The sequence below is a fragment of the Typopeltis vanoorti genome, chromosome 2 (assembly GCF_054136105.1).
Source record: "Typopeltis vanoorti isolate ZY-2024b chromosome 2, IOZ_Tvanoo_1.0, whole genome shotgun sequence".
In the NCBI taxonomy this organism is placed as follows: domain Eukaryota; kingdom Metazoa; phylum Arthropoda; class Arachnida; order Uropygi; family Thelyphonidae; genus Typopeltis; species Typopeltis vanoorti.
Genome location: NC_143550.1, coordinates 183,490,040 through 183,504,874, shown reverse-complemented (window position 1 = coordinate 183,504,874; position 14,835 = coordinate 183,490,040). Strand labels below are relative to the sequence as shown.

The window sequence follows — 14,835 nt, the reverse complement described above, 5'->3', positions numbered from 1 at the left end:
TCCAGTCCTCCAGTGTTCTTGACACCAAGGTAAATGAAATTTCCAGTTCTTCGCAGAAATCAGTGGATTCCATATAGGCATGCAATTGTTAATACCAATCCTCTTCAATTTTCCATGCATAGTTTGGTGAGATATGTGTCAAGAACAGACTTCACTCAATTGCTGCACAAAGAAAGTTCTGTTTGTCTGTATGTCTTCTCAGATGACAGAAATCTCATTACTGACAGGTTGTCTTAGGACAACAGTTACACCCCTCAGCAATGCGAGTGATTTTTCCACTAATTAAACACCGAGGATATCTCACTTTTGGAGAAACCAGTCAGTTCTGCTATTTTCAAAATTGTGGCTCCAGCCAGACAGGCACCAACAGTACACTCTTTATCAAACTCCAAATAATCCTTTGTTTTTTTTCCATTGTAATCAACATTGATGATTACTAACCAGCAGCATTCTTAAATAGTTGCTAGAACACATGGTAATACATATGACCAAGTTTTTTGAATATGTGCCGCATACATGACATGATATTTAAATACATCTGTATAAAGGTTTCTAATTCAGTGGCAGCTCTCAGATGTGAACTGTAGGCTAAAATACACAAATATTACTCAAGAAAAAATCAAAGAGTTTGAGAGCAAGAAACAAACCTTGGAGATTCAGTGGCAAGCCCTGAAGAAAACACTGATTGATTCAGCCAGAGAGGCATGTGGTGAGGTTGTGTGCAAGGATAGAAAAATCAGAACTCCATGGTGGACACAGGAAGTTAAAGAGGCAGTGAAGGAAAAGAAGAAAGCATATCAAAAGTTCCTAGCAAATAAGTCAGCTTGTGCTCTTAGAGAATACAGAAAAAAATGTATGCGAGCTAAACACTGTGTAAAACTGGCTAAACAAAAGTCGTGGGAGGACTTTGGCAAGAATATAGAAAATAAATATCAAGAAGGTGGCAAAATATTCTAGAGGTTGTTGAAGAAGCTTAGGAATGGAGGAAAGCGTGTTGTAAAAGGAGTTAGAGATGATAAAGGTGACATGAAAACAGAAGAAAAAGATATCCTTGAAGTATGGAGTAATTACTTTGAAAAACTACTAAATGAAACAAGCAGTGATTACAGCACAGTGATAAAAAACACTAACCAGGCATGCAGTCAGGAATACATATCAATTCTTGAAGTAGAAAAAGCCATCAAAAGCCTGAAATGTGGAAAGGCAGCAGGAGTAGATATTTGACCAGAAATGCTCAAGCATGGAGGTATAAACATCATACAGTGGGTGCACTGCATAGTTCAGAAGGCACAAATTCCCGATTATTGGAATAGAGCTCTCATAGTACCCATATATAAAATAGGAAATAAAACTGAATGTGAGAATTACAGAGGTATTTCTCTACTGAGTGTTCCTGGTAAGATATATGCAAATATACTGGAGAAACAGTTGAGAAGGATTGTGGAAGAGAAGGTTGGTGAAGAACAAGCTGGATTCAGGCCAAATAGAGGCTGTCAGGATCAGATTTTCACTTTATAACAGATAGTTGAGAAATCATGGGAATATAACAAAGATCTGTATTTAAATTTTGTAGATCTGGAAAAGGTCTGCGCGGTTAGCACAGCAAGTGGCTGTGTGCTTCGCAACCATATGCCTGGATAAGGAGTGTCCTAGGTTCGATTCCTGTCGGTGACGTGAGGAGCTGAAGGATCTTCCTCAGCCATAACTAAGGTAGCCGGTCTTGGGCATGGACAGTAAGATTTTTCCCCCAGTTTAAAAACCCCAGTTTATTCTGGGGTTTTTCATCCTGCAAAGCAGGCAAACCGGCCTTAAGAACTCAACACTACAGGACATAGGATACACCAGGGCTTAAGGATGACCACCTTATCCTGTGAACGGTTTGAGGTCTAATGATTAATAAACCCTCGACTCCGCAATGTAAAAAGGGTAAAAGCAAGATGAGATGAGATATGGAAAAAGCATATGACAAGGTGCCAAGAGAGAAGCTATTCCAAACATTACAGTTATATGGTGTTAATGGGGCATTATATCAAGCAATACTTAGTCTTTATTTGAGTTGTAAGTCACCAGTTAGAATTGAAGGAAGTACAAGAAAATGGTTTGATATTAAATCTGGTGTGAGACAAGGATGTAGATTATCCTTTCTGTTATTCATCATCTATATCATAGGTTCACAAACTTTTTTCGGGTCACCGCCCACTTTGCAAGACATAAATTTTGTAACACCCCCATTATAACAGTTTTCCATGTTTTGTCCAAATAATTATAAATAATAATTAATAAATAAAATAATTACACAAGATATAAACAACAAACGTACAAAACATAACCACAGAAAACAGTATAATATATAAAAGTGGTTTTATATATTTTATATATATTTTGAAATGAAATATAACGAATATATTTGCTACTGTAAACATAACCTATTATACACACATATATACATGCTCTATTTTCTCATTGACATAGAAAATTGACATCTATTTCTATCTGACATGGTAAATTTTCAAATGATTAAATAATTGAAATAGAAAATTGATAAAAAAAAATGATTGTGTAAGACGGGCATAAGATGAATTAAAATGCAATATTTAAATTTTAAATGATTATCTAATCGCAAAATTACGAAAATAATTAATTTTTAAATATATATTATTAATTTCTTCTATAAAGAGCCACCGACCCCTAGAAAGCCTGAACACCCCCAAATGCTTCTGATCCCACTATAGCCCCCCCCCCCCCAGAAGGCTTCAGTGCCCACACTAGGGGGGGGGTGCTGCCCACTTTGGGAACCTATGATCTATATGGATCACATTATGAAGGAAAGTGGTATTAAATATGATATCAAAATTGGAGGTGTTAATCTCAGCTCTTTGCTTTATGTGGACGATGTTATACTTCTAAATAAATCCCCTACAAGTCTGCAAGATTCCCTGACTAAATTGAATAACTGTTGTAATAGACATGGTATGAAGGTCAGCATTAAAAAGACAAAGACAATGAAATTAGGCAGAATTGTTGAAAATGTCAACTGCATTTGTGAACGGAGAACCTGTGGAACAAGTAAAACATTTCACCTACTTAGGCATAATTTTTAGTGAACATGGTAAATTAAATATGGAAATAGACAACAGAATCAATAAAGATGGTATAGTAGGAAGTCAATTGAATAAATTCATATGGAATAAGAGAGAAATTAGTCGGAACACTAAATTAGCTGTATAAAAGACGGTGTTCAAACCAGTTTTAACTTAAGGATCTGAGAGCTGGGTCAGAAGTAAAACACTTGACCAAAGACTAGAGACAGCAGATATGAGAGTCTTGAAAAGATTAGGGGCACAAACAGATGTCATCAATGGCAATATCATATTAAAAACTAGGATATTAGAAAAGAACTTGACATTGTCAGCATCCTGGAATGTGTTAACAGAGCTAATCTCAGGTGGTATGGCACTTATGCAGAACGGGAGAGGAAAGATTAACAAAACAAGTATTCTCTGCCAGGTTGGTAGGAAAAAGACTCAGAGGAAGACCAAAATCTAAGTGGATTGATACAGTAAAAAGTGCATTAGAAGACAGAAATATAAGACCTGATAATATTGGAGTCTTGACATTTAACAGACTGATTTGGAGGAAAACTGTAGATAGGAAGTTAGTAATGATGTAAATTTTTCATGTAGTCCTATCATGTTCTATACATCCTTGAGGGTACATATCAAGAATTTGATGATGAATTCAGTGGTAGGTATGTGTATATAAGGAATGCAGAAAATGAAATGGCACTTCAACTTAGTATACCATACTGCCTTCCCATAGTGTATCTTGCTGCTTACAGCTGATAATATTAGAAAAAAATAATAATCAGTTCATATAAGAGTTTTGTATGAACTGATTTTTGTATGACAAAAAAGAATTGAAATCCTCCTCACCTACATACAGCTGCCTGCCAAAATATTATTACACAAAGTGATGAATTATCACTGACATTTTGGCAAACTTCATCAGCAGCAAATTTCTATTACTTCATCTTATAAAATTTAGTAATGTTTGATTTTTAAAAAAAAATTAGGTTCCTTATCTCTCTAAGAAAAATATTCAAAGAACTTGGTACTATTCTTGGGAAAATCACACCCAGTTGACCTCTCTCTCTCTCTCTATGTCACAAATAATAAAAGTACTGAGGATCATTTATGTTAACACATATAATAGTCCATTAACTAAAGACTTTATGATAGAAATGGAATCAATCTGGTGGCCTGGTTGACCAAGTGGTTAACGTACCTGCTCTCCAACGAACAAGTCACAAGTTCGAATCCCACCATAGGCATGGATGTTTGCAATTGTGTTTAGGTAGGAGATGAATATCACTGCCTGGTGTCAGATCACTGCTTCATTTACTTGAGGCTTGAAGTGGCTTGCAAAAGTTCCATGTTTGGTCTCTAAGAATAGGGTTTTCTGTACTATATAAAAAATAAAAATGCAAATAATAATAAAATAACAAAATAATAATAAGGTTAATAATATGGGGAAAAAACATCCACCCATGGTACCAAATGTACTATAGTTTCACATATAATCTTTTGGGTGAGAGTAACATAAAATACATAAATTAAAATGAATTATGAGTTATATATTCCTAATGCAGTCTAGAGAGCACCATCAAAAATAATAAAAGGTCAAATTGATTAACAGAAGAAGTTACTTACACTGAGGATGAAAGTAAGGCCTGTCTATGCGGGCACCATCTACAGGTTCATTTAATACACTTTCCACTATTGATTCAATATGCTGTCGTACTTCAGTTTGTGTTATATCGTCCTGCTGGGATTCTGAAATAGGCAAAAGAATTAAGATTTAAAAAAATTAGAATGCTCAATTGCCAGCTTAGGCCAATTATCTCTGAATTACATAATGCAAATTATTTATTATATAACCTTTATTAGAAGTCAAAAATGCAAGAAAAGATTATAATTAGTATCTGAAGAGGATACCTGGTTTACTTAAATCTACTCTATCCACCATAATGACCTACAGCTTTTCAATGCTTCATGGGTAAATGAATTATTTTAAGATAAAATGTTTTCAACTGAAATTCTTTTACTTCTATTATTACAGCTACAGTATTAATCCATATTTTTACTGTGATCACAAACATTTCAACCTATGCAATCAACTCTAGTTATCAAACTTCCTTGCAATGATAATATACTACATCAATGATATTTGTAAAGGAAATTCACTATAGCAAACATTTCACAACAAAGTTTTTTTTTGATCCTTCACTGTACTAAGAATCGAGTGTAGCAGTGATCCGAATTCAGTCTTGAACTTAAGTGCCTGTTTCTCTTAATGGATTCAGAGAAACATTCGGGAATTCTTCTTCCTAACATGGATCTTAGGCCAGGTGGCCTGTTCCAGTCTCATGCCATCTCTTTCTTGGTCTTCCGATTCTTTTTTTTCCACTTATTTTATATCTGCATAATATTTTTAGTAGTCTGCTGTTGTCCAGTCGATTTAAATGTTCTATCCAGTTTTGCTTATACTGTCTTATGTAGTAATTAATTGGTTTTATATTCAGGGATTGTAAAATTTCTTCATTTGTTTTATGGTCCCACTTGGTATAACCAGCTATTTTTCTGAGAAATTTCATTTCTGCTGTTTGAATTCGTTTTTCATCTTTCTTATGAGTATAATGCTAATTCTGAAACATGATGACTGAAAATATCTATAAAAGATGAAAACTGCAGAATCTCTATGTGAATTGATGAGAGAGAATCTTGTATTTTCTTCTAACAAAGTTCAAAATTATAACGATATCACATATAATTAATGATCCAAATATGAGAACAATGTAATATTATATATATGCAGTGGTGATTCGCAATTTGACAATTGAATTTCACGAGTTGGCACATGCAAGTGCATGGAATTGTGCGATGTTATTTGTTATTTGTAATTTTTTGTTGGAATGCACTGGTGTTTACTCATGTTGTTTGTGCTAATTTTAAATTCTGAATTTTTCAGAAAGTAAAAATTTTGTGCATCTGCAGTTATTATTTTTTGAGTGAAATTTAAGAATGAATCCAAAGAGAAGTTAACAGAGGAATAATTCATGAAAGAAGCACACTTGATTGAGCATAAAGAAGAAAAAAGAAATTGTATATAAAGTGCAGAAAGGTAGAACAATTACAGATGTAGCTCAAGAGTATGGTGTTCCTAGGTCAACTGTGGCAACTTTTTGGCAACAGAGAGAGAAGATTATGAGTGCTAGGATGCCTGCTGGTGCAATGAAGATTTCTGACAATAATAGATCTTCAATCAATGAAGGGATGGAAAAGCTGCTTATCACCTGGATTAGAGAAAGACAGATGAAGGGAGATCCAGTAACTCAGGCAATAATCTGTGAGAAGGCTAGGTTAATTTTTGAAGAATTGCAGAAGAAAACTCCAGGATGTATCTCAGATCAAACTGAGGAATTCAAACCAAGTTGGGGCTGGTTTCACAGATTTCAAGGTTAGAACAGGAAGTTCTACCTTGGAATCTGTGGCATCCATAGTGTTCTCAGACGGGGGAAGCTGCTAGTGCAGATGAAGAGGCTACAGAAAAGTTTGTGAAAAAATTTAAAGATTTAATCAGGGAGGAAGGCAACCTGCTACAGCAAATTTTAACAGGGATGAAACTGGGTTATTTTGGAAGCGCTTGCCAAATCGAACTTACATCATGCAAGAAGAAGTGAAGCTCCCAGGACCATTAGCCTATGAAAGATAGGCTTACCTTGTTATTGGCAGCAAATGCAAGTGGAGACTTTAAACTAAGGCCACTTCTGGTCTACCACTCAGAAAATCCTTGGTGCTTTGGGAAGAAAATCATTAAGCCCAAACTGCTAGTGATGTGGAAATCCAATGCAAAAGCCTGGGTAGACCAGCAAGTTTTCAAAGATTGGATTTTTGAGGCGTTTGCCCCAAGCATGAAGTTCCTCACTGACAACAATTTGCCTTTGAAAATGCTTCTGTTGTTCCTTGACAATGCCGCAAGACTTAGAGGACATTCTTAAAATTGACTTTGACTTCATCAAAGTCCAATTCTTGCCTCCAAACACAACGTCACTGATCCAACCCATGGATTAAGAAGTGACTGCATGTTTTAAAAAACTTTATTATTATTATTATTATTATTTATTAATGTTTTTGATGTTGATGAGGTTGATGAGGCTGATGTAGAAGAGCTTGTGGGGGATCACAATGACGAAATGACTGTGGAAGAACTCAGAGCACTCAGCGAACAGCAAACAAAGGGAAGAGAGAGGCATTTCACCTGAAGAATATGGCAGGGAAAAAGGGCCGATGAAAACAGCTGCCATTAAATAAGTTTTATTCCATTTGGAGAAGGTGCAGTCTGTTTGTTTGGAATGGCACCCCCAACACTGCTGATGTGAGTAGAATGACAGACTTGTTCAACAACCCTGTCATGCATCGCTTCAAAACCATCTTGAAAAAGAGGGAGCGACAGTCCACCCTTGATCAGTTCTTCATCCCTGTTCAAGCAAAGAAGATTTCCTTCCAACATTTAAGGCTCAATAGAGTGTATGTATTGTGTATACAATAGTGCACACTAAATTACAATATACAATAGTGTATTTTGTAATTTAGTGTGTTATACAATAGTAAAATACATAAAGTAAAGTAAATAATATGGTGTATTTCTCTCCCACTCAGGAGAGAAATACACGGAACACGGACCCCCATCCCATTGTTGGGATGAGGTCCGACAACGAATTAATCTATTTTCCAAAGACTTATATGGGAAATACTGTCCTGCAATTCGACATTAGTTCGGCGATGGATTAGTATCGAATTGCGAAGCATCAATGTATTATGCAAATGTAATAATAATGTAAATCTAATAATGACACAGTGTAGGATTTGTATGAGGTGAGTAAGCAATTGGTTAAAAATTGTCCCAGAAAAATTAAGTTTTTATAATCCTTGCATGTGACAAATTTATGTCAAGCAAGACAATATATTTATAATATTTATTCCAAGGAAGGGAAAAAATCTCATCTGGAGATTCTGGAATATCTGAAGGTAATGATTTTTTTGAACAAGTGGAAGTTGCAGTCTTTAGGAAACAACTGTGAGAAGACTGAAAATGGTAGACAGAATGAGGGAGAAGGTGAAGAAGTTTGCTCTGTATGTTTTAAGCTGGGCAGTGAATGGCTATTGACCAGAAGTCTCATTCATTACAAAAAGCTGAGAAATGATGGCAGCCAGTTCTGCACCTATTAATATACCTAAAAATGAAGCATAAGGCAGAAATAGAATGTCATCATCAAATTCCTGATATAATGATATCATAATGATTTTCATATAGCACTGTATACTATCATACAGTGCTATATGAAAAAGTTAAATCATTACTAATTTCTGATCGACAGTTTTCCTACAAATTAATCTGTTATCTGCCAAGACTCCCATATTACCAGATCTTATATTCAGTCTTCTAAGGCACTGTTTACTGTATCAATGCACCTAGATCTTTGTGGCTCTTTTTTCTGGCATCTTGACAAAGAATACCTGTTTTGTAAATCATTCCTCTCCCATTCAATTTAAGTGACCATACCACCTGAGATTAGCAAGGCTAACACATTGCTGAATGCTAACAATGTCCAGTCCTTTCCTAATATTCCCATTTTTAATATGATACTAATATTGATACTATCTCTTCACTTCCAGTAATCTTTCTCAGAATTCTCATATCTGTGGTCTCCAGTCTTTGATTAAATATTTTATTTCTAATCCAGATCCATAAGTTAAATTTGGTTTGAACACTGTTGCGTATACAGCTAGTTTAGTGTTTTTACTAATTTCTCTCTTATTCCATATACGGTTTATCCAGTTCACTTCCTACCATATCAGCTTTGCTAATTCTGTTATCTATTTCCACATTTAAATTGCATCTTTACTAAAATTGTGCCTAAATAGCAAAAATATTTTTTGTTCTATAGCCTCACCATTCAGCATGCAGTTGATGTTATTCAATGTTTCTTGCCCATTTTCACTGTCTTTTTCTTTTTATCGCTGATTTTCATACCAAATTTATCACAACAATTATTCAATTTAGTCAGGGAATCTTGCAGAATAGTAATGGATTTATTTAGAAGTATAATATCATCTGCATAAAGTAAAGAGTTGAAAACATCCATGTTCCTTCATAATGTGATCCATATAGATGAAATTAATAATGATAATTAACATCTCATCATTTTATGACAAACCTCTTCAATCTTAATTCTATAACAATTCCTAACCAACTTGTATATGTTTCTATCATATCACTGCTCTTCCCCTACACAACAGACTCTGCAAATTGCATCTTCTCAACCTTTATGAAATGCTCAGAGTGGAAATAATGTGCACCCTTGTCTCACCATCAAACTATCTTCCTGCAACTTTTTCAATTATAACAGCTGACTTCCAACTCAAATATAGACTAAGTATCGCTTAATATAATGCCCCATCTATTATTATTATCTCAAGGCTCACATGGAGTCAGACTCATCACTGGATATTCCTTTATCATATGCACAGCTCATTCTGCCATGCCATAAATACACTGAAATTCTCTGCAGACACCACACTCTCGTCAATGCCTTTCAGTCAGCTGCATTCTCCTGATACAACTTCCATAGATGATCTCTTGTTCTCCCTCCATCTTATCATTTTATGAAAAACCTCTTCAATCATTTTAAGACTTTTAATTCATTTTAAGATCTTCAGCCCAATGGCCAAGATAACCCAATGGACACCGTTTAGGACTCCAGGCACAACTTCTGTTGCCTTTATTCGGCCTCATTTGCTCAGTGTTAGTGCCTGCATGTGCATATCATTGTTTTTGTGATCCCTGATGATGGTAATGTAACATTGCAAAAATATAGGAAGGTAATTAATTAAAGATTTTATAATTAATATTCTAGTATATGTTGTCATTTCCTGAAAAATTAAAAGCCATGTATAACCAACGTATAAGCTTATCTACAGGAATTACAAATTTGTGCCTTTAATTACCTGACTAGGAAATTAATTTCACAATGTTACCATGTAACTGAGGGATTATGGTACGTATGAATGTAAGCAGAAAATCATGATATGGTATTTCAGGTGACCAATAGTGGGTTTTTATCTTGCAGTCAATTTCTCTTTAGATTTTTCAACATAAGGAGATTCAGACCTCTAGATTTCAGGTGTTTTGTAAAAATTATAAAAATTAACTGACAACTTACCTGGTACAGAAGCTGCATATTCAGGATCTTCTGGATAAAACTTTGAATTAAACAATGATAAAAGTATTTTAGGTGACTTGTTATCTACTGGAGGACCATAACCAGAATCATTTTCACTGTCAGCTACAAAAATATATAAAGTACAATTTTAAATCCTCAAATCTAAATTTTTTTATGCAAATATATACACTTATTCTGTTAATAACACTCGAAAGACATCATTTTTATTACTTATCGATGTTGCAACTAAGAATTATGAACAAATTATGAATCAAAGAGGAAAAAAAAAACAGCTTGCTATCACAGTCGATTTAGAAGTGAAAAGCTGTTTTAGAATCTACTACTGCTCTTAGAAATCATCCTAATCTAAATAAATATAGATGCATAAAACTTCCCAAAATATTGAAACATGTAAACAAAAGACTCGAGGTTTAACTTGGGACATCCTCTGTGATCACCTGTTGGAGGGGCCTTGGATGTAAACTGGGATCTTAAAGGAATAGTGTTTCAGTAATTTCTTTGTGGCCTTTGTGTGTGTGTGTGTGTGTGTGTGTGTGTGTGTGTGTGTGTGTGTGTTTTCATACTCTACTTCCGAAGATGTCTCAGTGACAAGTGAAATGCTGAAAGAATGAAGTAGCGTTTTTAATCTTTCCTGGTGCTCTTTTACTCCATTTATGTGGTACATTTGTTACTTGCCCATGGGGAAGAATAGAACAAATCATCTTGTACTTCCAACCTGCTATTTCTCAGATAGATAGCAAATTGGAACAAAAGCTCTAAGAAACTAGAGAGTTCTACGAACATTTTATATTTACTTTCTAGAGAAATCAAAATTATATTAGAAGGAAGAAAACTTTTTGCTTTCTGGTTATATAATTCACTGATAATTAAGAGAAATTCTGCAATGGAATTTGTATTTTAAATTTCTAAAGGTGCAGGTAATTATACTCTACATTAATAAGATACAAATCCTTTGCATATGACACATCTCAGGGAAAGAATAGGCATGAAAGTAATTGAATCTGTTAGCTGAATATTGAATAATTTACTGTTATGAATTTACCGTATTGAATATATTGACCATTACCATAATAATTTACTGGTATTATGGATGACACACTAAATTACTCTGTTAAGGAGTGGATTATATGTCATCCAGTACATATAATTACATGTCATCTTGTGTGAATTTATGAGGGCTTGGTTTTGAAAAAAAAAATAAAAAAGTGGGGAGAGTGGTTTCCTTTCTTTCATGCTTACATGGTGATCAGAATACATTATGGAAAATTATGGAGCAACTACCGTGTTAAGAGCAAAACTTTAGTTTAATATAAACCAAAATGAATACTCGACATTTCGACCTTCATATCAAGTTCATCTGAAGCACGCACACATGTTTCAGATGATGACCTTGATATGAAGAAACAAGAGAAACAAGCTGCATTACAATCTACATGGTTTGCTAAAGTTACTAACCAACTGTTGCAACAATTATCGGCCTGCCTCTGGTGAAAAAAAAAAAAAAAAAAACTTTACTACATCAAAGCCAGAGTCCTATTATTATTATCTATTAGGTTACAAAATTAAATTGGGCTGGAGAGCAACATGTTTATATATATACAGGGTGTTCGGGATAAATTTGACATATTTATAATTAATTATATTTTTCCGTAAGTTACATGTATTAACACACACTTCTCTTCATTTAAAAGTTTGGACCCTTCTTCATTCACATACAAGATGTCAGAAAGGATGAATAGCTGGAACCCACCTGAATCATGGAAGAGAATAACTTGTATCATGATGATTCGTGCCCGCCATCAAAATAAGGATATTACGACTGCTGCCCAATGCTCCCTGAATACAGTAAAAACAATCAGGCATGAACTAGAGACTTGCAATGGTGACTACGAGGATGTAGCAAGAAGAAAGATCCCTAGCAGACGATCTGATTGCGTTCGTACAGCAGAATTCCTCGCAAATCTGCAGGAACAGGTGTTGAAGAACCCTGGCATTGGAATTCGGGCTTTGTTCGTGGAGTTGCTAACTGTAGTCAAGCCCTGGATAACAAGGGTAGCCAATGGTAGGCCGTATGTATGGCAGCAGGATTCGGCCCCTTGCCACACCTCTGGGAAAAGTCAAAAATGGTTGTCTGAAAATTTCTACGACTTCACCAGTCCAAATGTTTGGCCTCCAAACTCCCCAGACCTTAACCCCATGGATTATTTTGTATGGGGCGCAGTTGAAAAAGACACCAATCGCACTTCCAGTAATACAAAAGCCCAGTTAATGGATAAAATTAAAACAGTTTTTGCGGCCCTTCCCAGGGAGACTGTAGCATCAGCTTGTTCGAGGTTCCGAAGCAGAATTGAAGCTGTGATCGATGCTAATGGTGGTTATTTTGAGTAAATCTTGTTGATAGTATTGTAATTAACTCTGCCTGTAATGTTTTTTTGTCAATTCATTAAATTTAATAGATACAAAGAAGATTTTCTTTTTCCTTACGAAACTGTCAAATTTATCCCGAACACCCTGTATAAAAACTATGTGATTATACATATCAATTTTCAACCAAATGGTGTGGAATAGTTTCCAATAAAAGCTGAAAATTGCTTAAAGTCCTAAAGTATGCTAGATACTAAGTAGACTGAATATGTGCCATCCAAATTCTTGGAATTTTCATGACACAATTATTGATGACATTAGAGTGGTTAATAAAAATTTCACAGGCTTCTTTAAATTTTCTTTCACACCAGGTTTTTGTATGATGTAGAGAGCAGATACTTTTCCAATCAATTTGGTGTAGGGTGACAGCACGATCAGAGATGCCTGCTTCACCAAAATTGTTATATTTAATGCGTCTTTTGTGTTCTTTTTTTTTACGTACATACAGTTTCACCAATATAAAGCAAGTTACAGGTGCAGTAGAAGCAATAAACACCAGGATGTGCCAATGGGAGGAGAGGATCCTAACTGGAGTTGAATATGTTTTTTAAGTTAATAGGTAGTTTAAAAGTGGCATTGAGATTATAATGGTGTAGGATTCTATTGATTTTTTTCTGATAACCCTTTAATGTATAGGATGGTATGGTTTTAGTACATTCTTTTTTTGATAAAGTTTTATGAAGAACTTTATTAATAGTATTTTTGTTATAGCCATTATTTATAAATGTGTTGCTAATAATCTTTAATTCTTGTAAAAGCTTGTTGATTAGAGCAAATTGTTATAGCTCTGTTTTTAAGGGTGTTAATGACTCCAAATTTTTGCGATGGGTAGTGATATGAGTTAGCGCATATATATTGGCCAGTATGTGTTGGTTTGCGGTAAACCACGAAGGAGAGAATTTGAAAATCAGAACGCGCTCCCGTTCCCGGATATACTAGTCACATATCTTTCCTCAGGCTCGATCTTTCCTCTCCCATTCTATTTAAATGACCATATACCACCTGAGATTAGCTTGCTAACACATTCCTGAATGATGACAATGTCAAGTTCTTTCCTAATATCCTCATTTTTAAAATGACATTGCCATTGATGCCATCTGTTCATGAACCTAATCTTGCTCAGGACTCTCATATCTGCAGTCTCTAGTCTTTAGTCAAGTGTTTTAATTCTGACCCAGCTCTCAGATACATAAGTTAAAATTAGCTTGAATAGAGCCAATTTATTGTTTTGGCTAATTTCAATCTTATTCCATATAAATTTCTTCAACTGACTTCCTACCATACCAGCTTTGTTGATTCTGTTGTCTATTTCCATATTTAATTTACCATCTTCACTAAAAATTGTGCCTAAGTAGCTGAAATGTTTTTCTATAGGTTCTCCATTCACAATGTAGTTAATATTCTCAGTGTTTCTGCTTATTTTCATTGTCTCTGTATTTTTAATGCTCACCTTCATACCATATCTATTACAACAGTTATTCAATTTGGCCAGGGAATCTTGCAGACTTGTAGCAGATTTATTTAGAAGTATAACATCATCCACATAAAGTAAAGAGCTGAGATTAACATCTCAAATTTTGATATCAGGTATAATATACCACTTTCCTTCATAATGTGATCCATATCCTTGTCTGACACCAGATTTAACATTAACCCATCTTGCGTACTTCCTTCAATTCTAACTGGTGACTTACAACTCAAATAAAGACTAAGTATTGCTTGATATAATGCCCCATTGACACCATATAACTGTAGCATATTGAATAGCTTCACTCTTGGTACCTTGTCATATGGCTTTTCCAGATCTACAGAAATTAAATACAGATCTTTGTTATAATCCCATGATTTCTCAACTATCTGTCGTTAGTTGAGAAATCAAAATCTGATCCTGACAGCCTCTATTTGGCTTGAATCCAGCTTATTCTTTACCAAGCTTCTCTTCCATAATCCTGCTCAACCATTTCTCAAGTATACTTGCATATATCTTACCAGGAACACTCAATAGAGAAATACCTCTGTAATTCTAACATTTAGTTTTATTTCCCTTTTTATATATGGGTACTATGAGAGCTCTGCTCCAATCATCTAGAATTCATCCCTCTTTCCAG

General features: G+C 34.8%; 1 protein-coding gene across 1 annotated transcript in view; it reads right to left on the bottom strand.

The window, feature by feature from the left end:
• LOC150109717 (uncharacterized) overlaps window positions 1-14,835 on the bottom strand; it is a 490,804-nt gene that overhangs the window by 412,806 nt on the left and 63,163 nt on the right. The window contains exons 5-6 of the mRNA XM_090403072.1: window positions 10,283-10,405; window positions 4,710-4,832 (exon numbers count right to left, since the gene is read on the bottom strand). Coding sequence (XP_090259198.1) covers window positions 4,710-4,832; window positions 10,283-10,405 — 246 coding nt within the window. The remainder of the gene's footprint in view (window positions 1-4,709; window positions 4,833-10,282; window positions 10,406-14,835) is intronic.